The sequence below is a fragment of the Moschus berezovskii genome, chromosome 6 (assembly GCF_049115385.1).
Source record: "Moschus berezovskii isolate FMDL1 chromosome 6, NW_MosBer_1.0, whole genome shotgun sequence".
Classification (NCBI taxonomy): Eukaryota; Metazoa; Chordata; class Mammalia; order Artiodactyla; family Moschidae; genus Moschus; species Moschus berezovskii.
The window spans coordinates 32,773,017-32,800,802 of record NC_142465.1 but is presented as its reverse complement, the minus strand read 5'-3'; the positions used below and the strand labels follow the sequence as shown (position 1 = coordinate 32,800,802).

The window sequence follows — 27,786 nt, the reverse complement described above, 5'->3', positions numbered from 1 at the left end:
AAATCTGATAGAATTTTTTTAGACTTCATACTTACATTAAGATACAGATTGCATTCTGCAGCCCAAGAAGTGTTACCGTTTATGTTATTATTTGACCTTCATACCATGTCTGTGAGATAGGAATAATTTCAAGATGAGACAACTCAGTCTCAGAGAGGTTAAGTGATTTGTCTAAAGCCAAACAGCTGGTGAGCAGAGCAGGCCTGGGATCTATGTTTTCTTCCATATTCCATGTTCTTTATACTCTGTCTTCCTAAATCCTCTGGAATAATGAAACCTACCACACCCAGAGTCATTTCACATTGTTTTCCAAGAACCACTGATTTATTTTCTCTTTTTAGTATCTTTATTATTTCTGTGAACTTCAGAAGCAATACAGGCTTGAAAGCATCAAATAACCCAAAGTTCTATAGACTAAAGAACAAATGGATAGGCAGTTAACTGCCACAATCGCCAAACTTTTCTGCCACAGGAGCCAGGAGGAGATACTGTAATTCAGCCAGATCTACAGGTCTGGGTTCGGATCTGATCATGGTCACTGACTAGCTGTTTCATTTGGGGCAAGATAGCCTCTTTAGGCTGTAGTTTCTCATTTGTAAAATGGGGATTACACTTCTAGGTTTTTTTTTTTAAGAATTAAATGGGGGGAGTTAATTTTAAATCGGTACAAGATGGCGGAGGGGGACGACGTAACCCGAAGCCAAGAACCGCACCAAGGGCTGCGGCGCCGGCGGCGGACCAGCGGCTCAAACACCGGGGTTAACCACGTCTCGTCCACGACCCTCCTAGGATTCTCAGAGTTGGATTGGTGGAAATAATGAACCATTGACTGGCTTTACATGGCGAGGTGGTTGCGAAAGAGAAACAACAGGCATACAAGTCTGGAATGAAGTATTTGTGATTGAGAGACCTAATGGAACAAAAGTGGCTGTGCTGCTAATGGATACCCAGGGTGCCTTTGATAGCCAGTCAACTATCAAGGATTGCGCCACAGTGTTTGCTTTGAGCACTATGACTAGTTTTTTTCAGTATATAATTTGTCTTAAAATATAATGGCAACCCACTCCAGTGTTCTTGCCGGGAGAATCCCAGGGACGGGGGAGCCTGGTGGGCTTCCGTCTATGGGGTCACACAGAGTCGGACACGACTGAAGTGACTTAGCAGCAGCAGCAGCAGCAGCATTCAGGAAGATGATCTTCAACACTTGCAATTATTTACAGAATACGGCAGACTTGCAATGGAAGAAATCTACCAGAAACCATTTCAGACGTTAAAGTTTTTGATTGGAGACTGGAGTTATCCTTATGAACATTCATATGGTTTGGAAGGTGGCAAACAATTCCTTGAAAAGAGATTGCAGGTAAAACAGAATCAACGTGAAGAGCTGCAGAATGTAAGGAAGCACATTCACAATTGTTTCTCAAATCTTGGTTGTTTCCTTTTGCCACATCCTGGTCTTAAAGTTGCAACTAATCCTAGTTTTGATGGGAGACTGAAAGATATTGATGAAGAGTTTAAACGAGAGCTTCGAAATCTGGTTCCATTGCTCCTCGCCCCAGAAAATTTGGTAGAAAAAGAGTTAAGTGGATCTAAAGTCACTTGTAGAGATCTTGTAGAATACTTTAAGGCTTATATTAAAATTTATCAAGGAGAGGAGCTTCCACATCCAAAGTCCATGCTTCAGGCAACAGCTGAAGCTAATAATCTTGCTACTGTAGCAGGAGCAAGAGAGATCTATTGCAAAAGTATGGAGCAGGTATGTGGTGGGGACAAGCCTTACCTTGTACCTTCAGATCTGGAGCGAAAACACCTGGATCTTACGGAAGTGGCGATTAAACAGTTTCGTTCAGTGAAAAAAATGGGTGGAGATGAATTCTGCCGGCGTTATCAGGACCAGCTTGAGGCTGAAATTGAAGAAACCTATACAAAATTTATAAAGCACAATGATGGCAAAAATATCTTCTATGTGGGCTTCCCTGGTGGCTCAGAGGTTAAAGCGTCTGCCTCCAATGCGGGAGACCAGGGTTCGATCCCTGGGTTGGGAAGATCCCCTGGAGAAGGAAACGGTAACCCACTCCACTATTCTTGCCTGGAGAATCCCATGGACGGAGAAGCCTGGTGGGCTACAGTCCACAGGGTCGCAAAGAGTCGGACACGACTGAGCGACGGAACGGAACGAACGGATGCAAATTTTATAAAGCACAATGGTGGCAAAAATATCTTCTATGCTGCTCATACCCCTGCCACACTGTTTGCAGTCATGTTTGCTATGTATATAATCTCAGGACTGACTGGCTTCGTTGGCCTAAACTCTATAGCTGTCTTGTGTAACCTTGCCATGGGGTTAGCACTGACGTCTCTTTGTACTTGGGCTTATGTTAAATACTCTGGGGAGTTCAGAGAAATTGGAACAATGATTGATCAGATTGCTGAAACACTATGGGAACAGGTTAGTATCTATCTTTTATTTTTTCAGTGACTAATCTTATCCTTGTGGCTCCCCACCCCTCCTCCAGTCCCCCATTCCCCACCCTCACCCCCAATATTTCCACATCTACTTTTTCTTTATATGGAGAATGGCAAAAGGATATTTTCTGTTTTGTTTAGATGCATAATCTGAATATATATAAACTGAAGAGTTTTTTTTCCTTAAAAAAAAAAAGAATTAAATGAGATGATGTATGTGAAACCCCAGTGTCAGCACTTTCCTCTATTTTAAAGTCCCCCTCTCTAGCTGGCCATCCACTATCCATGGGTATTGCATCAGATGATTCAGTCCACCAAGGACTGAATTCCAGAAAGTCCCCAAAAGCAAAAGGTGAATTTGCTGCAAATCAAACTTTGTACATAGTATCTACAACTACATAGTATTTAAAGCTGTGCAATTTACATAGCATTTACATTATATGGAGAAAGAAATGGCAACCAACTCCAGTATTCTTGCCTGGAAAATCCCATGGATGGAGGAGCCTGATGGGCTACAGTCCATAGGGTTGCAAAGAGTCGGACACGACTGAGCGACTGAACTGAGGTATTATAAGTAATCTAGAGATGATTTCAAGTTATACAGGAGAATGTGCAGAGGTTTCAGGCAAATACCATTTTATAAAAGGGATCTGAGCAGCCTTGGATTTTGGTATCTGTGAAGAGGGGGGTGGATCCTAGAACAAAATACCCTGTGGGAACTGTATATTTATTTGGGGAAATGGAATGGAAGGCAAGGCTTGTCGCTTGCCTGTGCCCTCAAGTCTTTTGCTTGATCCTCTGTTTCCATCTGTCCTGCATCACTCACCTGGTTGCTAGTCGACAGGTGTGGTTCCTCTGGATGAAATGCAGCTGTAGTCACAGTGGGGCACATCTGTGAGTTCTCCCCAGCATGACTAAATATGGTTGTTCTTTTTTTAAAGAAAATTATTTATTTGGCTGTGTCAGATCTTAGTTGCGGCACAAGGGATCTTTAGTTGGGGGATGTGGGATCTAGTTCCCTGACCAGGGATCAAACCTGGGCCCCCTGCATTGGGAGTGCAGAGTCTTAGCCATTGGATCACCAGGGAAGTCCCTCAAGGTTGTTCTTTATTGAAGAGTTGGGAAAAAAGCTAAAGAGAATTCCAATGAATAAGAGAAAGCATTAAATGTTTTATTTTAACTTTCTACGTAATTCAAATGAAAACCAGATGAGAAGTTCAGTTTTTATGAGCGGGTCGGATTTTGCTTGCCTGGACCCCAAACCCTAATCTGACTCCCTGTCCTCAGGTCAGTTTTCCTCCCGAGGAACTCCTCCTTCAAACCTCCACGCCTTTCTGGGCGGGCCCAGGCCCTTCCTCCTTCTGCTTCCTCACTTTACTCAGAATTGTGTGCGTGCGCAGTTGCTTCAGTTCAGTTCAGTCGCTCAGTCGTGTCCGACTCTCCACGACCCCATGAATCACAGCACGCCAGGCCTCCCTGTCCATCACCAACTCCCAGAGTTCACTCAAACTCATGTCCATTGAGTCGGTGATGCCATCCAGCCATCTCATTCTCTGTCGTCCCCTTCTCCTCCTGCCCCCAATCCTTCCCAGCATCAGAGTCTTTTCCAGTGAGTTTAGTGGTGTCCAACTCTGTTCAGCCCCATGGACTGTAGCCCGTAGGGCTCCTCTATTCATGGGATTTCCTGAACAAGAATACTGCCATTTCCTCCTCCAGGGGATCTTCCCAAACCAGGGATCAAACCCGAGTCTCTTGCATTACAGATGGATTCTTTACCACTAGCACCAGCTGGCAGCCCCGTATTCAGAAGTACATTTCCCTAACTCTGACATATTCAGTCTGGAAGAGGTGAGTATGTGGCAGAGGGTGAGGGATGGAGTGGGCCCTATGAGCTCTAGCACCCAATCCACCCAGAAAATTTGTCCAAGGAAGGTTGGCACCCTAAGTCCAGACCCCTTCCAATCTCTTAGCCAGATGGAGATGTTGATGAGGCACTATTCTGAGTGCCCTTTGGAAAATAACTTTTGGAGCACACACACATAACAAGCACACACATCTTGAAGAATAAAATGAAAGCTTAACCCTCAAATCAGCAAATGTCATGTGGTAGAATCACCCTACTATGCTGCATTTTTAATAAACACTAGGTGATTCTGATACAAGTGGTTTGGGATTTCACAGGGATAAAAATTGCTCAGAACCCCAAAAGAAGAGAAGCTGTCCCAGGATTTACTAGGCTCCCCAGCTACACTGGAGTTAGGCCTTGACATTATTATGCAGAGCAGTGTTATTGCCTCTCCTACAAAGGCTTGCCAGCAATAAGAAAAGAGGATCCATTTCTGAGTCATATATCTTGTAATCTTTGTTACACGAAGACCAGCCAAAGCTTTGAAAAGCTTGCTTCAGAGCCTGACTGGATTCTTCCACAAACCTCCACCCTCCTTCTTTGGGCTGGGAAATAGGAGGTGTTTTTGTTTTCTGTTAATAGAAGTGAAGAGTCCAACACAGAATAGGTGTTCAATAAAGGTACATTCAGTTCAGTTCGGTTCAGTCGCGTCCGACTCTCCGCGACCCCATGAACCACAGCACGCCAGGCCTCCCTGTCCATCACCAACTCCCGGAGTACACTCAAACTCATGTCCACAGAGTCGGTGATGCCATCCAGCCATCTCATTCTCCGTCATCCCCTTCTCCTCCCGCCCCCAACCTTTCCCAGAATCAGAGTCTTTTCCAGTGAGTCAACTCGTCGCATAAGGTGGCCAAAGTATTGCAGTTTCAGCTTAAAAAGCTCTAATCAGGGACTTCCCTGGTGGCACAGAGGATAAGAATCCGCCTGAAGGTGCAGGGGAAACTGGTTCGATCTCTGGTCCAGGAAGATTCCACATGTCTTGGAGCAGCTAAGCCTTTGCGCCACAACTACTGAGCCCACATTCTAGAGCCCATGTGCTGCAGCCTGCATGCCTGTAGCCTATGCTCCACAACAGAAGCTTCTGCGATGAGAAACCCACACATCACAAGGAAGAGCAGCACCTGCTTGCTGCAACTATAGAAAGCCTGAGCAAAAGCAGTGAAATCCCAGCATAGCCCCAAAAAGTTCTAGTCAGCCTAATTAACTGGGATGAGGAGGACCTTCAGGGTTTCCCTGGTGGCTCAGTGGTGAAGAACCCACCTGCAATGCAGGAGCCCAAAGAGACTCAGGTTTGATCCCTGAGTCGGGAAGATCCCCGGGAGGAGGGCACGGCAACCCACTCCAGTAATCTTGCCTGGAGAATCCTGTGGACAGAGGTCCCTTGTGGGCTACAATCCATAGGGTCATAAAGAGACACAACTGAAGTGACTTAACACACACACAAGAGAACCTTCAGGAAGAAGTGCATCAATCTCTGAACCCTCAGAGGGCAGTTCATCCATCTCTAATGTAGTGCTTACTGAGTTCTGTAATTTTCCTCTCTGCATCTCTCTTGCCCAAACACACTAAAAGAGTTCATTAGCCATCATTCTTGGCTATTCTCTCTTCTTCATCCCAACAATTTTAAAATTTATCTTTAAAAAACGCTTATTGGACTTCGTTGGTGGTCCAGTGGTTAAGAATCCGCTTGCCAAAGCAGAGGACATGGGTTCCATCCCTGGTCCAGGAAGATTCCACGTGCTCTAAGGCAACTGAGCCCCGACACCACAATTACTGAGCCGACACTCTGGAGCCTGTGTGATTCCACAAGAGAAGACACCACAGTGAGAAGACAGCACAGCTCGAGTAGCCCCTACTCTCTGCAACAAGGCAAAGCCCACAGACAGCAAAGAAGACCCAGCACAGCCAAAAATAAATAGTTTAAAAATTGTTTATTTCTTTATTTGGCAGTGCTGAGTCTTGGTGCGGCTCACAGGACCTTTCCTTGCGGTGCCCAGGCTTTCTATCGTTGATGCTCAGGCTTAGTTGTGCCATGGCATGTGGGGTCTTAGTTCCCTGACCAGGGATCAAACCCACACCCTCTGAATTGGAAGGCAGATCCTTAACTACCGGACCACCAAGGAAGTCCTCCCAACATTATTTCTTTTTAAACACCTTTATTGGCACTTCCCCTGTGGTCCAGTGATTAAGACTCTATCTTCCACTACAGGGGCATGGGTTCAATCCCTGGTCGGGGAATTAAGATCCCACAGACCACGCACTGTGGCCAAAAAATAATAAAAAGGGGGGGTATCACCAAAAAAAATTTTAAAACACCTTTATTAAGGCATGATTGACATACAATAAGGGCTTCCCAGGTGGCTCAGTGGTTAAAAAGAAAATCTGCCTGCCAATGCAGGAGACTTGGTTTCGATCCCTGGGTTGGGAAGATCCCCTGGAGTAGGAAATGGCAACCCACTTCAGTATTCTTACCTGGAGAATCCCATGAGCAAAGAACCTGGCGGGCTGAAGTCCATGGGGTCACAAAGAATCAGAGAGGTGAGAGACTGAGCATGCACACACAACATACAATAAACTGCATATGCTTAAAATGTACAAGCTGATAAATTTTGACACACCCAAGAAGACTATCACCACAATCAAAATAGTGAACATATCTATCACCCCTCAAAGCTTCCCAAAGTCCACCTCTTCTCTCCTGTCTCTCCCTTTCCCTTAATACTGGCAATCATTGATCTGTTTTTTATCACTATGCTTTGTATTCTCCAAAATTTTATATAAATGGCATCCTTTAGTGTGCACTCTTGTCTGGTTTCTTTCCTTCAACATAACTGAGGTAATATGGTTTTTCCAGTGGTCATGTATGGATGTGAGAGTTGGACCATAAAGAAAGCTGAGGGCTGAAGAACTGATGCTTTTGAACTCTGGTGCTGGAGAAGACTCTTGAGAGTCCCTTGGACTGCAAGGAGATCCAACCAGTCCATCCTAAAGGAGATCAGTCCTGGGTGTTCATTGGAAGGACTGATGTTGAAGATGAAACTCCAGTACTTTGGCCACCTGATGTGAAAAGATGACTCATTGGAAAAGACCCTGATGCTGGGAAAGACTGAGGGCAGGAGGAGATGAGGACGACAGAGGATGAGATGGTTGGATGGTATCATCGACTCGATGAACATGGGTTTAGGTGGACTCCGGGAGTTGGTGATGGACAGGGAGGCCTGGTGTGCTGCGGTTCATGGGGTCGCAAAGAGTCGGACACGACTGAGCGACTGAACTGATGTTGCATGGATACACAGTTCATTCCTTAATACCACAATGTATTTATCCATTGACCTGTTGATGAATATTTGTGTTGTTTCCAGTTTTTGGCTGTTACAAATAAAGCTGTAATAGTCATGGGCAAGACTTTGTGTGCCCATATTCTTTCGTTTCTCTTGGAAGTGAAAGGAGTGAAAGGACTGATCACCCAGTAAGTATAAAACTTTTAAAATCCTGCCATACTGTTTTCAAAGTTATTGTACCATTTTACACTCTTATCAGCAGTGTATGAGAATTCTAGTAGCTCCACATACTTGCCAAGGCTTGCAATAGTCAGTCTTTTTTGATTATTATTATTTTATTTTTGGTTATGATGGATCTTCATTGCTGCTCAAGGGCTTTCTCTAATTATGGACAGTGGAGGTTACTTTTTAGTTGCAGTGCCCAGGCTTCTCATTGCAGTGACTTCTCTCGCTGCGGAGCACAGGCTGTAGGGACACAGGTTTCAGTAGTTGCAGCACGAGAGCTCAGTCACTGTGGCTCCAGGACCCTGGAGCAGGCAGGCTTCAGTATCTGTGGCACACAGGCTTAGCTGCTCTGTGGAATGTGGGGACCAGGGATTGAACCCATGTCCCCTGCATTGGCAGGCAGCTTCTTATCCACTGTACCATCAGGGAAGGTCAGTCAGTCTTTTTAATGTTAACCATTTTAATAGGTGTGCCAACATTGTTTTAAGTTTTTGAACTGGTAAACATTCACGTTTCAAAATTTTTTAAAATGTTTCTTAAGGTATACAGTGAAAAGTCACTCCCGTCTCTGTCCCCAACCTGACTCAGTAACCACTTTTATAGGTATCATGTGTAATCTTCCAGAATTTCTTTACTCAAATACTAATGAATATTGTTTTCCCGCTCTTTTATACAGAAGACTCCATGCTAAGCACATGATTCTGAACCTAGCCTTGTTTTTATTTTAAAAATATTTTGGAGAGCTTTCACATTCTTTGTTACAGCCATGCAGTGTTTAATTATATGGATGTACTAAGATTTAATTTACCATTTCCCTACTGATGTACATATATACATTATTTCTAATCTTTTGCTTTACAAACAATGCTGCAGTAAACAGCCTTATATACACAGTGTTTCTCATGAATGCAAATGTATCTGTAGGAACCATTCTTAGAAGTGGGGATTATAAAATTCGACATTTGCCAAATTAACCCTATAGGAGTTGTACTCCCACCGTCAATAAATTAAAGAGTGTCTGCCTATCCACAGCCTCACAATTAAAGTTTGTAATGTTTGGATTTTTGCCAGTCTGATGGTAGTATCTGTGTGGTTTTAATCTGCCTTCTTAAGAACGAGGCTGAACATTATTTCATATATTTAGAAGCCATTCATCGAAAAAGAGAGTTCCAGAAAAACATCTATTTCTGCTTCATTGACTATGCCAAAGCCTTTGACTGTGTGGATCACAATAAACTGTGGAAAATTCTGAAAGAGATGGGAATACCAGACCACCTGACCTGCCTCTTGAGAAACCTGTATGCAGGTCAGGAAGCAACAGTTAGAACTGGACATGGAACAACAGACTGGTTCCAAATAGGAAAAGGATTAGGTCAAGGCTATATATTGTCACCCTGCTTATTTAACTTCTATGCAGAGTACATCATGAGAAATGCCGGGCTGGAGGAAGCACAAGCTGGAATCAAGATTGCCAGGAGAAATATCAATAATCTCAGATATGCAGATGACGCCACTCTTATGGCAGAAAGTGAAGAACTGAAGAGCCTCTTGATGAAAGTGAAAGAGGAGAGTGAAAAAGTTGGCTTAAAGCTCAACATTCAGAAAACTAAGATTATGGCATCCGATCCCATCACTTCATGGCAAATAGATGGGGAAACAGTGGAAACAGTGGCTGACTTTATTTTTCTGGGCTCCAAAATCACTGTAGATGGTGACTGCAGTCATGTAATTAAAAGATGCTTACTCCTTGGAAGGAAAGTTATGACCAACCTAGATAGCATATTAAAAAGAAGAGACATTATTTTGCCAACAAAGGTCGGTCTAGTCAAGGCTATGGTTTTTCCTGTAGTCATGTATGGATGTGAGAGCTGGACTATAAAGAAAGCTGAGAATTGATGTTTTTGAACTGTGGTGTTGGAGAAGATTCTTGAGAGTCTCTTGGACTTCAAGGGGATCCAACCAGTCCAACCTAAAGGAAATCAGTCCTGAATATTCGTTGGAAGGATTGATGCTGAAGCTGAAACTCCCATACTTTGGCCATCTGATTCGAAGAGCTGACTCATTTGAAAAGACCCTGATGCTGGGAAAGATTGAAGGCTGGAGGAGAAAGGGATGACAGAGGATGAGATGGTTGGAAAGACCCTGATGCTGGGAAAGATTGAAGGCTGGAGGAGAAAGGGATGACAGAGGATGAGATGGTTGGATGGCATCACTGACTCAATGAACATGAGTTTGAGTAAACTCAGGGAGGCCTGGCTTGCTGTGATTCATGGGGTCGCAAAGAGTTGAACACGACTGAGCGACTGAACTCGACAGAGAAGCCATTCATATTTCCTTTTCTGTGGACTGTCTGTAAACATCACTTGCTATTTAAAAATTTTAATTTGTTTAAAATTTTTTTCCATTTTTATGGAGACATAACTGACATTGGAGAGGGAAATGGTGACCCACTCTGGTGTTCTCGCCTGGAGAATCCCAGGGATGGCGGAGCCTGGTGGGCTGCCATCTATGGGGTCACACAGAGTCGGACACGACTGAAGTGACTTAGCAGCAGCAGCAACTGACATAGAACACTATGTAAGTCTGGACTTTTCTGGTGGCTCAGTGGTAAAGAATCTGCCTGCCACTGAAGGAGATTTGAGTTCGATCTCTGGGCTGAGAAGATCCCCTGGACAAGGAAATGGCAACCCACTTCAGTATTCTTGCCCGGGAAATCCCATGGACAGAGGAACCTGGTGGGCTACATCCACAGGGTCACAATGAGTCAGACATGACTTAGTGACTAAACAACAACAACTATGTAAATTTAAGGTATACAACAAAGTGATTTGACTTACAAACATTATGAAATGATCACCACAATAGGTTTAGTTAGTGAAATCCATTTCACGTAGATATAAAATTAAAGAAATAGAAAAAAAAATTTTAATTGTGATGAGAACTCAGGATTTACTATCTTAAGAACTTTCATTTACAATTACAGCAGTGTTAATTATCTGTATCATATTGTAGGTTACATCCTTTAACGTTCTGACTACCTTCATCTAAATCCTGCTCCCAGCTACTTTTTCTAATGGTTGGTCACATACTTATTGATCTCTAGGAGTTATTAATATTTAGGGGGATTAGCCCTTTGTGATGCAAATTACAATTTTTTTCCTAACTTGTCATTTTTCTTTTGACTTTATGGAGTTTTTATCCCTGACATTAATCCTGTTAATTAATCCAGGACATTAATCTCAGTCCAGTTGGTTTTTTATATATAATTTTATTTATTTATTTATGGCTGTGCTGGGTCTTTGTTGCTGCATGAGGGCTTTCTCTTGTTGCTGCAGGCGGGGGCTACTCTCTAGTTGGAGTGCTCAGGCTTCTCAGTGCAATGGCTTTCCTGTTGCTGAGCACGGGCTCTAGGGCACAAGGGCTTTGGTAGTTGTGGCTCCCAGGCTCTAGAGCACAGGCTCAATGGTTGTGGCACATGGGCTTAGTTGCTCCGCAGCACATGGGATTTTCCTGGATCACGGATTGAACCTGTGTCTCCCGTATTGCAGGCAGAGCCACCAGGGGAGGCCCCATACTGTCCTTATGACAGCACTAATCACACTATACTTTGACTTTCTGTTTACTTTTCTCTCTCTCTCGTTAGGCAGACTAACTTCCATGAGGACAGGGATTAACTGTGCTTCTTCATGATTGTCTCCCTGGAGTCTATACAAGGCCTGGCACATAACAGGTGCTTGATGAATAGGTTTATTTTAAAGTTATTACTTTTTAATTTTTAAAATTTATTTATTTTTGTCTGGGCTGGGTCGTTGTTGCTGCTCACACCCTCCTCCAGCTGCAGTGAGTGGGAGCCACTCTCCTGCCTATGTGCGTGGGCCATCACTGTGGTGGTCTCTCCTGTTGCAGAGCACAGGCTCTAGGCACGTGGGCTTCAGTAGCTGTGGTGCATGGGCCCAGCTGTCCCACAGCATGTAGAATCCTCCCAGACCAGCGTGTCCCCTGCATTGGCTAGCAGACTCCCAACCACTGAACCATTAGGGAGGTCCGTCAATAAACAGTTTTAAATTAATTCAGGAAAGGATGTTTGATGACTGAATGGTATCTTTGTCTTAATGGGGGACCCAGGAGAATGAAGAAAATAGAAAAGCTTTGATGCCTGTCCAAGAAAGTAGCCATATGCCCCTTAATCCCAACTGCCAGAGAAAACAAGGGTTTGCAGCTCCTTCTTTTCGGTGGTAATCTCATTTGGCTCTGCCCTGGCTTTCAGGAGACCCGGGTCCCTGAAAGCGTTAAGCAAAATACCTAACATCCTATAGAGGAGGATGAAGACTGACCAGTCTGAAGGCAGTTAGCCTTAGCTGGAGCTAGATCCTTCAGGCTTCCTGGATGTCAAGAGTTAACCCTTTAGTCACTAGACTATGGAAAGGTCTGTGGAGGAGGGGTTTCAGTGAAGGGCTGGAGTAGAGGAGGGTGTTTGGGGAGAAGGCTTGGGGCAGTGGCTGATTATCATCCAGTAGAAATATTTGTATTTATCCTTGTAACACCTGATAGGGCCTGACCAGGCTTCCCTGGTGGCTCAAATGGTATAGAATCTGCCTGCACTGCAGGAGACCTGGGTTCAATCCCTGGGTTGCGAAGATCTCCTGGAGAAGGGAATGACTACCCACCCCAGTATTCTTGCCTAGAGAATTCCATGGATGGAGGAGCCTGCCAGGCTAAAATCCATAGAGTCGCAAAGTGTTGGACACAACTGAGCGATTAACACACACAGGGCCTGACCAGAATTTACAATCTGATTATCAGCTTGGCCCACTTCCCCTCTGCCTTCATAGGCTCCTCTTTGCTTTTTTCCTTTCCCAAAACAGAGTTTAGATTTAGAGCAGGAGGTGACACAAGAATCATGTGAGTTTTTTGGCAGGTGATGAAACTGAGACCCTTGGGAGACAACAAATTAAAAACAAGGTAAAAAGATTAAACTACGTATTAATAAACATTAGAAACAAGGCTTGTAAATCAAGCGAAGCTGAGACTGAACACTGGCTCTGTAGCAGTGTAACTTAGTTCAGCTATTTAATCTCTCTGAAATACAGTCCCCTTGCCTGAATGTTTCCTCTGTCTGTTATGGACACAAAGTGCATAGCATCTGCAAGGACACTGGTATAGATTCTGACTCCTATATGACAAGGAACAAGTGGAAGCAGAGAAGATGAGGACCAAAGTCAGTTAGCTGGTGACACAGTGATGACCAGAACTAGCATCCCTCTCCTACATTCTCACTGACATGGGTTGCTACAGTCAACACAATTTCAGGATTCCTAACTGAGGGTCCAGAAAGAGAAATAAGGGCAGTTCCTTTCTTAGGAAATGGTATTGTCTGAGGCCCTGGGCACAGGGTAGGATGGGTATAGATTACTGATCTCTTCAGTTTCAGGCTTTTGGGTGGTTTAGGATCTAACTTGTAAAAGTTAGGTTACAAGGAAGAAGATTGACTAATCTGACCTCCAAGGACTTATTCTTTTAAATTTACCAATTAGTGACTGCAAATTTCGTGCTAAGAAAAATGCAAGATCCTGAGAGTAAAAGTCCACTTAAACAAACAAACCCCAAAACAGTATTCTTCAAAGTGTGAGTCCTGACTTGTTAGTAGAATGTGAAATCACAACAAGAATTGAAAAAAGGAAATGAGAGAGATTAGAAAATATGACAGTACACAGAAGGATAGGTATCAGGTCATAAAATTTCCAGTTACATACAGTTACACATATTTATATATGTGTGTGTACTGGGTCATTATTTTAAAGTATATTACTTTAAATTACTGTGAATTTTGGTCAAAAAACTTTGCAAACCCCTTTACCAGAAGGTGAATTCAGGACAACAAGAAGTTTGTTTTGTTTTAGAAGAGTGCTTGGCATTTTTAAGTGTTCTCCAAAGAACTGTTGAATGAGTGAATATCTAACACTGTGCCTGCCTTCAGAAAGATTAGAGTCAGAAATACAGGAAAAGGTAAATATCAGAGGCTTTATCATACTAATACCAGCCTGAACCAAAAAAATAATATGAATTTAAAGAAAGGGAAAAAACCGAAAAGAACTCCAAATACAGTCTTGGATAATGCATTAGGACATTTTAGTCGTGATAGGCAGAGTGAAGGGATAAGAACAAAACAAAACACTGATTTGGGAAGGGGGGAAGGGGGAACCAAGATAACACACCTGACTTTGTAATCTGCTCACTGTGTGACTTAGGGCAAATCTCTTTAATCAATTTTCTCATTTGAAAAACAGAAATGCTTAAACAAGCCCTGCCTGCCACACAGGGCTGTTGTGAAGATCTGTGATGACTCCATAAAATCATGCATGTTAATGGTGTTTGGCAAAAAGAGTCGGTCACGACTGAGCGACTGAACTGAACTGAACTGAACATGATACTGGAGAGAAACACAACGGATTGCTGATGAAGTGAGTACTGGTCTTTTCAGCGGTTTAAGTCATTCAACAGCAAATATTTATCAGGTTTCTAAAGTTTATCGAGGGTTTTTCTCTTCAAAGCTTTCTTTTCAGATGCTTTTCTAATGTTCTTTCTACACTACAGAATGTAAACCATGAGAAAATAGTCTTGGGCTGTCTTGTTCAGCTCCATCTCTGTACCTGAACACAGCAGCGTTCAGCAGGTATCTTAAAGAATGGAAGCAATTGTTGCCTTAAAGGATGGCATCTTTGCTCTTAAGAACGATTAAGTTAGAAGAGAAGTGATACACAGAGAAAATACGTATCAGGTACCATACAGGTGTCTGTCACAGGTATCAAAGTAAGGGCCAGGGCATGGGTACTCCTTGGGTACCAAGAACTTGCGTTTTAGTACTAGCTGTTGTGGGGTGGGGTGGGGCGGGGCACAGCACAGCATACCCTTCCTGTTGGTGAGAAAGCGACACAGAAATAAAATACCGACAGCCTATCGGTAGATTAGAAAGGTCTGAGGGGAACGAGCGATAGGTCAAGGGTCGCGGAGCATCTCAGGCAGTTAGATAAGATTGTAGGAATCTATGTCCCTTGTGTATGTGTGTTAGTTGCCGGTTCGATCCATGGGCAATGGCAACCCACTCCAGTATTCTTGCCTGGAGAATCTCACGGACAGAGGCGGCCTGGCGAGAATCTCATGGACAGAGTCCACAGAGTCGGACTCGACCGAAGAGACTTAGCAAGCATGCACGCCCCTTGCAGAAAGGCTGTCAAGGTGAGGTGACCTTGAGGTGCCGAACGTTCCAGAGAATAGTTTAACGTTACCGCCTCCGAGCGTCCAAGAGAGAAAAGATCCCGTTTTGAGACAATCCCTTTATTTGGTTTTCCTTCAGCCGAGGGACAGGGCTTGGAGGACAAGACCCGGCGGGCGGGGCCTACGCGGGAGGACAAGATCTCGCGGGCCCGCCCTCCAGCCGCCGGAGGCCGGGCGGCGGGGCGGGGTTTCCGGTGGCAGCGGCGCTCGGGCGTCGGGTGACGCTGGGCGGACAGACCGTCACGTGACACGGAAGTGACTACCAACAGGAAGAGGACGAAAAAAATAACCGTCCGCGACGCCGAGCCGAGCCGGACCCGCAGCCACCATGAACAGCAAAGGCAAGGCCAGGGGGTGGCTGAGGCCGCCGCGGGGAGTAGTGGTGGCCCGGAACGAGCGGGCCCGGAGCCCAGGGTCACCGAACGCCAGGCCTGGGGCGAGGTGCGCCGCGCTCCTGAGCCAGCTGCAGTGCCCGGGGCTGCGCCAGACACCTTCGTCATCCCCGAACTACGGCCGTTCGCTCCCTCACGGCCCTTTCTCCCTTAAACTGTGTGGCGCAGTTTGGAGCTGCGGGCTCGGGTTTGGGGGGGGCCCTGTTGGGTGGGTGGGTTGAGGTGGGGGGAGAAGGTTTGCCGTGATGGGCATCTGTAGGAGCAAATGGGGAGCTGGAGGCGAGATTTGGGTAGGCCAATGGAGAACTGGCAAAGGCGGGGCGCCGCGCTCCGGAACCACAGGCAGGCCTCCGGGCTTAACTAGTGAAGTGCCGCGCTGGTGGGCGGGTCAGTCAGGCCCGACGGGGGTCTCTTTCCCCTTACCCTCGCTGGCGGCCAGAAAGTCTCCCGGTTTCTGTGTCAGAACGTTCCCCTCAGCCGCCTCCCCGGTCTCAGTGTTCACTTCCACCATCACTGTTTTCCTCTGGAAGTCGACCTTGAGTAGGAACCTGAGAGGTCGATGACCACAGCCACCTTTACTCACGAGGTCCTGGTCAGTTACAACCAGACCTTTGGAGACCACGCAGGGCAGGGGAACGGGACATACCGTTGAAATACCGGCTAGAGGGGGTGCCCAGAACTGCCCTGCGTTCTGAAAGGATCTTGGGCCCAGCTAGACTTTCCCCTTAGAGCAGTCTGCTACTGGATGACCAGTTGGAATCCAGCTTCTTCAGCCTTAAGGGTGCAAAGAGAATGCTTATTTTCTTGGCTCCAGGAATCAGGCCCTCTAGGGCAGTCTGTTTGGAAATCTCTTCTTGCTTATCCCGGCTAGGTTAGCTACCCAATATGCCCTGCTTTGTTTTGGTGACTGTATGGTAGACAACATGCTTTCCCCCCCCCGCCTTGTCTTCCAGGTCAATATCCAACGCAGCCAACTTACCCCGTGCAGCCTCCTGGGAACCCTGTGTATCCTCAGACCTTGCATCTTCCTCAGGCTCCACCCTATACTGATGCTCCACCTGCCTACTCAGAGGTGCCTCCAGTTAACTAGACTTAAATAATGGAATACTCTTGGATCACGTTTTCAGTCCTTGGCCAAGTCTGACTTTCCACAAACAGGAGAGAGTGCTCACATGAATCATCTTAAAACGTGACATAGTTCAGCCATTTCTGTTGGTTTTGAGAAGGCATTATCTAATTGTTTTATGTTATTTGGCACTGGCTGAAGTTAAGAAGATGAGTTTGCATTCCCTGAGCCTAACATTAGCTGTAGCAGGAAGTGATCCAGGAGAATATTGAGTGGCAGTGGAAAGACAACTTGTGTGACTCAAGAGTGTAATCTGCACAAGGAGAATTAAGCCTTGACTCATTAAAATGAGATCTGAAATAGGAATGTCATAGAGTAACCTGTTGTCTTCTCTTCTGCCTCTTCTAGCTCTACCGTCCGAGCTTTGTGCACCCGGGGGCTGCCACCGTCCCCACCATGTCCGCTGCGTTTCCTGGCGCCTCACTGTATCTTCCCATGGCCCAGTCTGTGGCCGTTGGACCTTTAGGTTCCACAATCCCCATGGCTTATTATCCAGTTGGTCCCATTTATCCGCCTGGTTCAACAGTGCTGGTGGAAGGAGGGTATGATGCAGGGGCCAGATTTGGAGCTGGCGCTACTGCTGGAAACATTCCTGTGAGTATGACCTGGTCACAAAAAAGCTCAACCCTTGTGTATTTTAACTTTCTGAAATGATTGGTCATTCTTCCATCATCCCTGGGTAACAGTTGCTGGTATTGGTGTAATCACTGACGTCCAGTAGTCAGGCAGAAAGCACTCAAGGGGGCAGGAGAACCGTGGCCAGTCAGTAACATCTGGCGTACTCACTGATGTCAAAATTTATCAGATTCCTTTGTTTTCCTGTCTTAGGAGTCCTGCCTGCTGCTTTTCCAGTTCACTTTGATACTAGTCTAGTAACACTCTTCATTCATTCCATAAGCGTTTATTTAATAGGTGCCATCAGCATGGCATTGTATTAGGAACCATGATTAAAAAAAACACATAATCCCTATTGCATTTAGAGAGATACTGGGGATTTAAGCTATATCTCTTGATTAGTTCCCCTATGTATGGGAATTAGAGCCCGAATGGTCCTTGCTAGGACCATCTACTCAATAACCATAGGCTAGGGATGAAGTGGAAATGCTTTCGTCAGATAGAGTCTTCAGATAATCCAGGGCCATTTGAAAACTGTCAGACCCTGTGATAGAGGTCCCTGGACCTGGTACCCACTCCGTGTTTTGGGATGTGAATAGGAGTGATTTTCTACACTGAAAATGCCTACAAGTCTGGACTTCCCACACTCAGAAGGTATCCATAGGCTTTATTTTGGACCCAGAACCCTTTAAATGAGTGGGTTTCCTGTTTATATCTTTGGGCTCACAAAGAATGTAGACCTGCTGGACTCAGATTGGTGGCCCAGATAGCTCTTTGAGATGCCATTGGTTAGCACACTGCCGTCTTCCTGATTGGTCCTCTTGCACCTTTGTTCACTTCCCACCCACAGCTGCCCTCTGCCCAATCAACCTTGTCTTTTCCTTTCAGCCTCCTCCCCCTGGATGCCCTCCCAATGCTGCTCAGCTGGCAGTCATGCAGGGAGCCAATGTCCTCGTAACTCAGCGGAAGGGAAACTTCTTCATGGGTGGCTCAGATGGTGGCTACACCATCTGGTGAAGAACCAAGGCCATCTCTATGCCGGGAAAGACATCACATACCTTCAGCACTTCTCACAATGTAACTGCTTTAGTCATATTAACCTGAAGTTGCAGTTTAGACACATGTTGTTGGGGTGTCTTTCTGGTGCCCAAACTTTCAGGCACTTTTCAAACTTAATAAGGAACCATGTAATGGTAGCAGTACCTCTCTAAAGCATTTTGAGGTAGGGGAGGTATCCATTCATAAAATGAATGTGGGTGAAGCAGCCCTATGGATCTTCCTTTAATTCCTCTGGAGTAATACTGTACCATACTGGTCTTTGCTTTTAGTAATAAAACATCAAATTAGGTTTGGAGGGAACTTTGATCTTCCTAAGAATTAAAGTTGCCAAATTATTCTGATTGGTCTTTAATCTCCTTAAGTCTTTGATTTCTGTTACTTGTTATAAACGAACCGCATTAGTTGTCTGCCTTTTCTTTCCGTCCTTTGCCTCTGGTCCTACCCTCAACCCTTGTCTCCCTCATTCCCACCAGTCTCCATTGAATCAATGGTGCAGGACAGAAAGCCAGTCAGACTAATTTCCTTCTCTCCTTGCACTTCCCCCCACTTGTCATCTTTTAACTAGTCTTTCACAAAGGATCCTCTGAAACCCCCTCCGTGCCCCATTGCTTCTGCTTTTGCATCTCCTCTGGCAAAAGCGGAGGGTGCCTTTTGGACCCTCCTCATAGGTTTTCTCTTCAGACATGAACCAAGCCCAAATTTGTTTTGGTGCCAGAAAAACTGAAGCTTGTTTTAACAAAGGATATCAGTGCAAACTGTACCGTAAACAGCAGTCTGTTTATAATTTTGAGGGGCAAGGAGGAGGATGCATTTAAAAGCCTGATGACTGGAGCCAGATTAAGGGGAGTTTGCATATTTGAAATTGGTTACCATTTCTTGTCAGTGTCTGATGTAGCCACTTATGGCTCCCAAGAATTCCTCAGCTGGGTTAATGGGGTCATATTGTGAATGCCTCACTACTAAATGACTTGAGTCCAGTGAAATCTCATTAGGGTTAAGAATATTTCAGGGATCCTTAATATTTTGATTTTTGTTTTCTAAAATTGGATTTTATTTTATTTTATCTTATACTTTCAGTTCATCTAAATTTGTGTTCTGTACATGTGATGTTTGACTGTACCATTGACTGTTATGGAAGTTCAGCGTTGTATGTCTCTCTCTACACTGTGGTGCACTTAACTTGTGGATTTTTTATACTAAAAATGTAGAATAAAGACTATTTTGAAGATTTGAATAAAGTGATGAAGTTGCATTACACCTCACTTCAAGGATTCTTTACTCAACTTGTTTTTAGATCTCTTCTGTATATAACATTTTTTATATCCCACCTAGAATTCAGATAAGTTTTGTTGTCATTGTTTTGTTTTTTTCTTTTAATGAAGTCTTCGAAATAAATGTAGGAGTACAAGGCTAAGATTTGACCATTCTCATGAGTTCCATTCTAGATGTTTAGCTTTTTTTCATTTTATTTCTTAAGCGTTTTCAGATTCTTAAAAGCCTATTAGGCCAGAGGAATTCAAAACATAAACTTAGAAATAAGGGGACAATTGAGTCTCCTCATTTGGAGACGTCTCCTCCTGCCCTTAAGTTTGACTTGAGGAAAATGTTTTTTAGTTTGACGACTTGTATGTTGAGGGTGATCTTCAGTTTTTCCAAAACTCTGTTTCGAGAAATGCTAAAACCTGGAATATAAGTTGCTAAGATGAGTTTCTCAACTCTTGGGTCTTACCTTGGGTGGACTTGAGCTTGAAAAATGAAGACAATATAGTTTATTAAGACCTTGAAGGAGGTTTAGTTTAATTTCAAAGTAAACAATGCGTGGAGAGTTAATGATTTCTACCAAAACACTGTACCTCTTAAATATGCCTCATTTTGAGATGGATGAAATGAGATCCAAGAAGCCTCTCTGGGCTTGAAAGAAAGGGCACTGGTGGGAAAAGTCACAGGTTGTTCCTGGTTCCCTCTGTGTGTACACAGACTGGATCAGGACATACTGGCCATTGCCAGGATGGAGGCTAAACAACTCATCTCCCAGGGTCTACTTCTAATGACCCTCTTCTAAGACAGACTTCCCAGGACCATCTGTGTTGCAAACCTCTGAGACTGTTCTGTAAACTTCTGAAACTTCGCTGGGGTCCCCTTTGCTTGGGAGAGAACACAGGTTAAGAGTTGAGTAAGCAAAAAATGGACATGAACTTGAGCAAACTCTGGGAGATGGAGGACAGGGAAGCCTGGCATGGTGCAGTTCGTGGGGTCACAAAGAGTCGGACATGACTGAGATACTGAACAACAACAGCAAACTCAAAGTTTCTGCAAAGATAAGTCAAAAGTATAAAGATGGTGATTTTTTGCACATGAGAATGATTTCTGTATCAACGATTTTAGTTCTGTAAAAAATAGCATATGCCTGTACTGTTAAGGGATAGGGAAAGGAAGGGCTCAGATTAAGGGACGTGGCATGTTCATCAGGAGGGAAGTCTCCACAGTCTCCTGGCCCGGCCTTTCCTTGTGGTCTCCCGCCTCTGGGAAGAACTAAGGATACTACTTCCACTCGGGTTGTGACCAGGTAAGGGACAGAGGAGCGTCCAGTGACTCCCAACTCTCTTCTTCCCTTCAATCTGTGAAAAAAGTGAAGATGACTGGGGATATACTCCAGTGTTGCCCAGTCCAGCTCCATCTCACCCATCAGTCAGAAGCTGTGTGACAGAAGCCTGGCTAGAGATGTGAGCAGCTTTCTTCGTGTCCCCAGTCCATGGTGTCAGTGATGCTGGCATTTAGGCCCGTGTCCTGGAAGGAGCTCAGGTCTACCTGTATCAATCGATGCTTCTCATTGGTTTCAGGTAAAACTTTGACCTAATAAATAGTGTGATAGCACTGGAACCTGGATAAGCTCCTGGGGGCCTGGGAACCATTAGATGAAATATTCTTCCTTTTCCCTGTCCTTGGCTGAGTCATTCTCCATCAGGACCACGGCGCCGGGCTCACCATCTGCGGGTTCGTAGGTGACGTAGCTGCCTTTATTCTTGTACAGGTAGAAGAAGATCAAGATCACGACCGAGAGCAGGGTGAGGAAGACCACGGTGATAACAACTTTGAAAGGACAGGGAAAATGCAGACATGTTTCAGGATTGGGCGTCTCAGTAACTCACGGGGTCCCCTGCTTTAGACGATTCCCTCACTCTTAATGAGGATCCTCATGCTGTCAACTAGCGTCCACGTCCAAGTCCAAATTCTCCCACCAAGCCCAACTTCCTCAGTACATTATATCCGGAGTCTCCTTGGGCTTAAGGACTTCTGATTTCTGTCAAAATGAACTCCCACTCAACTAGTTCCTGATGATTACGATAGAAACAGGAAGGAGGGAAACAGGAAATTGCTTATCCCAACAGGAAGAGTTTTTAAATCCATAGCCTCCTGTAGGGGTTTCTGATCCCTCCCATCCTCTTTCTCACCACTCAACAAACCACACACATCCTCATCCCTACCCCACACCCGACTGCAGCACCTATAGGCAGTGCATCTATTTGTGGCCACCTCCCAACCTCTCAATTACTGGCAGTGCCTCTGATGTGAAGCGAGGTGTGTGTAACATAACGTACATGCCAAAGTGAACCCATTAATAGATTTGGTCTCTAGTCTGTGGTGCTGCTCTGTATAGGGAGAATCTTAGTCCACCATATTGGTTTCTTGGCTGTCTTTGGAGCAAGAGGGCCCCTGAGCTCAGAAGGCCCCTTGAATTTGACTCGGAGTCTTTGTTACCTGCAATGAGAGCTGTGCTGGCTTCAGCTTCCAGGGACAGGGCCTCAGTGGCCTGTAGAGTTGTGGTAGCCATCAGTTCCTCTGGAAAATTGAACAAAGTAGAAAAGGAAACAGGGTGGATTCTTTTGTTCTAAAACACATATTTGTCCTTCAGTTTCACCACCCCCCCTTCTTCCCTATTCAGACTTTTATCATTTAACTCTTATAGGACATCTGTATAGAAAAACCTGGAGAACAGAGGAGGAAACAAACCACAATGAACATTTCAATAGCTTCCTCTCTGTCTAACACAGTAGTTAAGAGTATGGGCTCTAGAATCTCCTAGTGGAACAGTGGTTAGGACTCTACTTGTACTGCTGAGGGCCCGGGGTTTGATCCCTGGTCAGGGAACTAAGATTCTATAAATTGCACTGCCTGGCAAAAAAAATACACACACAAACACACACATATACATATACACCCGCAAGGCTCAAATCTGAGCTCTATCTCTCACTAGCTGTGTCATTGTTGGGATATTACCTAACCCATCTGTGCATTTGCAAACTGCCGATAACAGTACCTACTTTATAGGGTTGTTGTGACATGCAGTAATTCAATAGGGTATGTTATTGCTAGGAATATACATTTTTACATAAATGAGATCAAATAATGAATGCATATATGTATACATGTATTTATATTATACAGCACATGCATTTCTTTAATGTTCTTACAAACTCTTTGTAAACATTATTTAAAAATAATGAAACATTTCTCCTTCCCTTATTAAAACCCTTTTCTACACTTTCAGAGTAGGCCTTGCAATTTGAAAGTTTTTGAAATAAGGCCTCTCCTATCCTAAAATATATCCCATACCTCCTCCTGCTGTATTGGTCTATCTGTCCTTCAAGTCCCACTTCTAAAAAGTCACTACCCAGGCTTCCGTTTCCATAAGAAGTCAGGAAGCCTTTCAGTTTTCTCCTAGTCAGCATTTTACTGTAGGGGCTCCCCAGGTGGCGCTAGTGCTAAAGAACTCACTTGCCAATGCAAGAGACTTAAGAGACTGGTTTGATCCCTGGGTCGGGAAGATCCTCTGGAGGAGGGCATGGCAACCCACTCCAGTATTCTTGCCTGGAGAATCCCATGGACAGAGGAGCCTCATGGGCTACAGTCCATGGGGTTGCAAGGAGTCGGACATGACTGAAGTAACTTAGCACATACAGGCTTGAAAGGTAACAGTTCAGGAAATATTACTAGGGACTCCCCTGGTGGTCCAGTGCTTAGGAATCCATCTGCCAACGCAGGAGACACGGGCTTGATCCCTGGTCGCAGAAGATTCCACATACCTCAGGGCCATTAAGCCTTTGTGCTTTAATTACTGAAGCCCGCATGCCCTAGAGCCCGTGCTCCGCAATAGAAGCCATGCACTGCAACTAGAGAGGAACCCCCACTTACTGGAACTGGGGAAAGCCTGCACACTGCAGTGAAGACCCACTGCAGCCAAAATAAATACATAAATGCAGTAAAAAGTAAATAAAAATTTCCATTCCTGCTGACAACAGACATTTATTTCAATGTCTATTTAAAAAAAAAAAAAAGTAAATGTTACTGTGGAGCAGAGAGATCCCAGGGAAAATAGTCTGACCGACCCTGGCAGCACCCATAAGAGGCATCTCAACATGTACTCAATAATAGTTGTTGTTTAGTTGCTAAGTTGTGTCTGACTCTTTCTCACCCCATGGACTGTAGCCCACCAGACTCCTCTGTCCATGGAATTCCCCAAGAATACTGGAGCGGGTTGCCATTTCCTCCTCCAGGGGGTCTTTCCTACCCAGGAATTGAACCTGGGTCTCCTGCATCGGCAGGCTGATTCTTTACTGCTGAGCCACGGGGGAAGCCCAAACAGTAATAGTAGCACTCGTTAAGTCTCACCTTTTGCAGGCATGTGCCAGGTACACTGGGGATGAGCAAAACAGACACCATCTACCTTCACGGAGCCCAGCCTCCACCACACCAAGTTCACAGTTAAGAACTGCGATACAGGTGGCAAAGGCAACATGCTGGTGAGCATGTGGCTGAGGGGCTGAGATAGTCTTCTGGCAAGAACAGCCTCCCCAGGAAGCAGGATTTGAGCTGCAAGCTGAAGCTGGGGTAGGAGTTTCCAGGGTGATAGGGGCACGATATGGAGTACATCCTAGGCAGAGAGAAGAGCCTGCCCAAAGCTCTGAGATGAGAGGACTTGAAGGCCAGTGTGACCGGAGGACAGGGAGTGAGCCTGATTCCTCTCTCGCCTGACACCTTGGGATTCCACCCAGGACAAGGGAAATGAAGTCACCAGTGACAGTGTGGTGGGCCTGGGAGCAGTGCAAAGAGAGGTCAATGGTGATGAAAGATTTTTTCACACAGGCCATAAGGAAAGCAGAAGTGGGCTGCCTGGATCGCCTCCTTCTCTCAGGGCCACACCAAACCCCTCTCCATCCATTCTCATTTGTAACCAATGGGAACTATATTAACCAACTCTGCAGGGGTACTGGGAAGGCTAAATGAGAAAACATGTAGGCAAGCATATATATAGTAGCTACTACTTAAAATATTATTTAAGGACTTCCCTGGTGGTCCAGTGGTTAAGAATCTGCCTGCCAACACAGGGGACACAGGTTCATCCCTGGTGCAGGAAGATTCCACTAAGACCGTGTGCCACATCTAATGAAGCCCACGCGCAGCAACAAGAGAAGCCACTTCAAAGAAGAGCCTGTGCACTGCAACAAAGAGGAGCCCCTGCTTGCCAGAACCAGAGAAAGTCTGCAGCAACGAGGACCCAGCACAGCCCAAAATAAATACACTAAAAAATATTTTAAAATATCATTTAAGGTGACCTTGTTTATATGCTCAGTGATTAAAAGGAAAGATGCTCTGTGTTTGCATCCTGCCCCAGCAAAGTCCTAGATAACCTTGGGGAAGTTACTAAACCTCTCTGAGCCTATATCTTTTGCATTTGTAAAATAAGAGTGTCTAAGGCAGTTTCTAAAATAAATCCCAATGATCTGCCCCCTCCCGGTGTTCTCATCTTTGCATAAGCCCCTCTCTCTGTGTGTTGGCCAGATCCAGTGACTTGCTTCTAACAAGCAGAACGCAGCAAAAGTGATGAGCTGCCACTTCTGAGATTCCATCAAATTACCCACCCGGTCACTGCCTCAGACTGCCGCTCCTCCCTACATGTCTTGGGGCTGCATGCCATCTTCCCACAGTTGATCTAGAGTGCTCTCAGTTTTGTCTTCCTTAAACATGTGAGAACTTAAGATACACGAAGCACCAAGAAGAACAATGTATGTACAGAAGCTTCAATATAAAGATGAATAGGATTCAATTCAATCGATCAACAATTCACTTTGCACTTATCATGAGCCAGAGGTACTATCACAGATGCCAGGAAAGCAGCAGGGATGACGTCCACCAGGGACCTGACCATGGCGCTGAGTGAGGGTCCAGAGGACAGATACACAAGAGTACCGGGAAAGAAAATCCAGGAGGGAAGGCGATTCCTAGCTGGGAAATTCTGCAGATGATCCCAGTTGTAACAGCTGCCATTTGCTAAGTCCCTACTCTGTGCTGGGTACTTGCTACACATAATCATTAATCCTGAGAATACCAATCATTTCACAGCAGGTGTTTTTATTTGCTAATGTGGACTGCAAAGCTCCAAGGAGAGTTAAGTGACATGCCCTGTATTACTCATGAAGGAACAGTGGAAGGAGTCACGATCTGAAACCAGGACTACCCCACTCAAAGCCCAAGCAAGGTATTTTTTTTTTTAATACTTTTTTGGCCACACCACACAGCATGTGGGATTTTAGTTCCCTGACCAGGGACCGAACCCACACCCCCCGCATTGGAAGTACAGTCTTAACCAGTGGACTGCTGGTAAGTCCCCCAAGCAAGCCATTTATGCCAAACCTTCCTACCACTAGGGAACATCTTTTTTCCAACAGGGAAAAAACGGAAAAAGTAGCGAAAGATAATTATGAGGTAGCACAACAAGATTTCCAAAAGTGCAAGGTTTTAAAAGATATGGACGAATGCAGGAAAAATAAAAATAAAAACAGAAGACTACAACCAAATACAGACTGTTATGCTACAAAGACTGCTCTTTTAATGTGCACTTGCTCACAGGTGACAGGTGAACAGGGAATGATATCAGAATGATACCTGTCATGCTGGTTCGTGTAAAACTTCAAGCTTTCTACAACTAAACAGTGAAAAGTGAAAGTGTTAGTTGCTCAGTCGTGTTTGACTCCTTGTAACCCACAGACTGTAGCCCGATAGGTTCCTCTGTCCATGGGATTCTCCAGGCAAGAATACTGGAGTAGGCTGTCATCACCTCTTCCAGGGGATCTTCCTGACTCAGGGATCAAACCCGAGTCTCCTGTGGCTCCTGCATTGGCAGACAGGTTCTTTTCACTAGTGCCACGAACTAAAGAGTACATTTTAGCAATAGAGATAGACCTTAAGAAACACAAAATTCACTATAATTACCTTCCTGGGATGCACGTAGCAGTTGGTTTCCACTTATATTAAGCCATCTGGTGAAGCAATAAATGGAAATGAAGGTGGTACAAAAAATTTTCCCTCTATACAACACATCAGATGAAGGGAGACCCCCCTATACAAAATTTACCTATGTATAAAATTTATCTCTATGCAAAAAACACTAGAAGAATGCAGATCCTACAACAGATTTTTAATTTTGATGAAAACAGTCTTTCTTGGAAGTGACATCTCTCGGGAACCTACCTCTAATCTAGGAGGAAGCACGCTCCCCAGGGCACAGGGGTCTAGGATGGACAAGGATTCGAGGTTTGACTGTTAGCAGAGATTTGACTGCTAATATTTTAATTCAGATTGTTGTTGTAGTTTTAGGGTTCTTCTTACAAAGTTACATAAGTTTTGCGTGTTCTGTTCCAATTCTATATTTCCTGTAATTCCATTTCCAGTAACGTGATTTCAGAAGGTGAGTCTTTAAAAAATGCACATGAAAGTTAATAGCAGAAACTTAGAAAACTAAGATCATGGCATCTGGTCCCATCACTTCATGGCAAATAGATGGGGAAATAGTGTCAGACTTTATTTTTGGGGGCTCCAAAATCACTGCAGATGCTGACTGCAGCCATGAAATTAAAAGATGCTTACTCCTTGGAAGGAAAGTTATGACCAACCTTGACAGTATATTAAAAAGCAGACATTACTTTGCCAACAAAGGTCCGTCTAGTCAAGGCTATGGTTTTTCCCGTGGTCATGAACGGATGTGAGAGTTGGACTGTGAAGAAAGCTGAGCGCCGAAGAATTGATGCTTTTGAACTGTGGTGTTGGAGAAGACTCTTGAGAGTTCCTTGGACTGCAAGGAAATCCACACAGTCCATTCTAAAGGAGATCAGTCCTGGGTATTCACTGGAAGGGCTGATGCTAAAGCTGAAACTCCAGTACTTTGGCCACCTCATGAGAAGAGTTGACTCACTGGAAAAGACTCTGATGCTGGGAGGAATTGGGGGCAGGAGGAGAAGGGGACGACAGAGAATGAGAATGAGATGGTTGGATGGTATCACCGACTCGATAGACGTGAGTTTGAGTGAACGCTGGGAGTTGGTGATGGACAGGGAGGCCTGGGTGCTATGATTCATGGGGTCGCAAAGAGTCGGACGTGAC

The 27,786-nt window shown here is 44.8% G+C and overlaps 3 protein-coding genes across 5 annotated transcripts in view; 2 read left to right on the top strand and 1 right to left on the bottom strand.

The window, feature by feature from the left end:
• Positions 1-392: 392 nt before the first annotated feature.
• LOC129535978 (atlastin-2-like) lies at positions 393-15,378 on the top strand. The gene is made up of 4 exons (XM_088836994.1): positions 393-1,922; positions 2,184-2,449; positions 15,105-15,117; positions 15,236-15,378. The coding sequence occupies exons 1-4, from the start codon at positions 1,238-1,240 to the stop codon at positions 15,376-15,378; spliced, it is 1,107 nt and encodes a 368-aa protein (XP_088693120.1). The 5' UTR covers positions 393-1,237.
• DAZAP2 (DAZ associated protein 2) lies at positions 15,340-18,342 on the top strand. The gene is made up of 4 exons (XM_055395414.2): positions 15,340-15,497; positions 16,502-16,620; positions 17,023-17,268; positions 18,178-18,342. The coding sequence occupies exons 1-4, from the start codon at positions 15,485-15,487 to the stop codon at positions 18,304-18,306; spliced, it is 507 nt and encodes a 168-aa protein (XP_055251389.1). The 5' UTR covers positions 15,340-15,484; the 3' UTR covers positions 18,307-18,342.
• SMAGP (small cell adhesion glycoprotein) overlaps positions 16,483-27,786 on the bottom strand; it is a 27,256-nt gene continuing 15,952 nt past the window's right edge. For all 3 annotated transcript variants that reach the window (XM_088836902.1, XM_088836903.1, XM_055394765.2), the window contains exons 3-4: positions 22,108-22,188; positions 16,483-21,438 (exon numbers count right to left, since the gene is read on the bottom strand). In XM_088836902.1, coding sequence (XP_088693028.1) covers positions 21,260-21,438; positions 22,108-22,188 — 260 coding nt within the window. In that variant the 3' untranslated portion in view covers positions 16,483-21,259. The remainder of the gene's footprint in view (positions 21,439-22,107; positions 22,189-27,786) is intronic.

Bases quoted from the DNA above. Each gene is read 5' to 3' on its own strand.
- LOC129535978 (XM_088836994.1), top strand. From the start codon at position 1,238: ATGGAAGAAATCTACCAGAAACCATTTCAGACGTTAAAGTTTTTGATT. The intron at 1,923-2,183 runs ATACAAAATTTA...CGGAACGAACGG, and splicing joins GGCTGAAATTGAAGAAACCT to ATGCAAATTTTATAAAGCAC.
- DAZAP2 (XM_055395414.2), top strand. The intron at 16,621-17,022 runs GTGCCTCCAGTT...TGCCTCTTCTAG, and splicing joins CTCCACCTGCCTACTCAGAG to CTCTACCGTCCGAGCTTTGT. The intron at 17,269-18,177 runs GTGAGTATGACC...TTTTCCTTTCAG, and splicing joins CTACTGCTGGAAACATTCCT to CCTCCTCCCCCTGGATGCCC.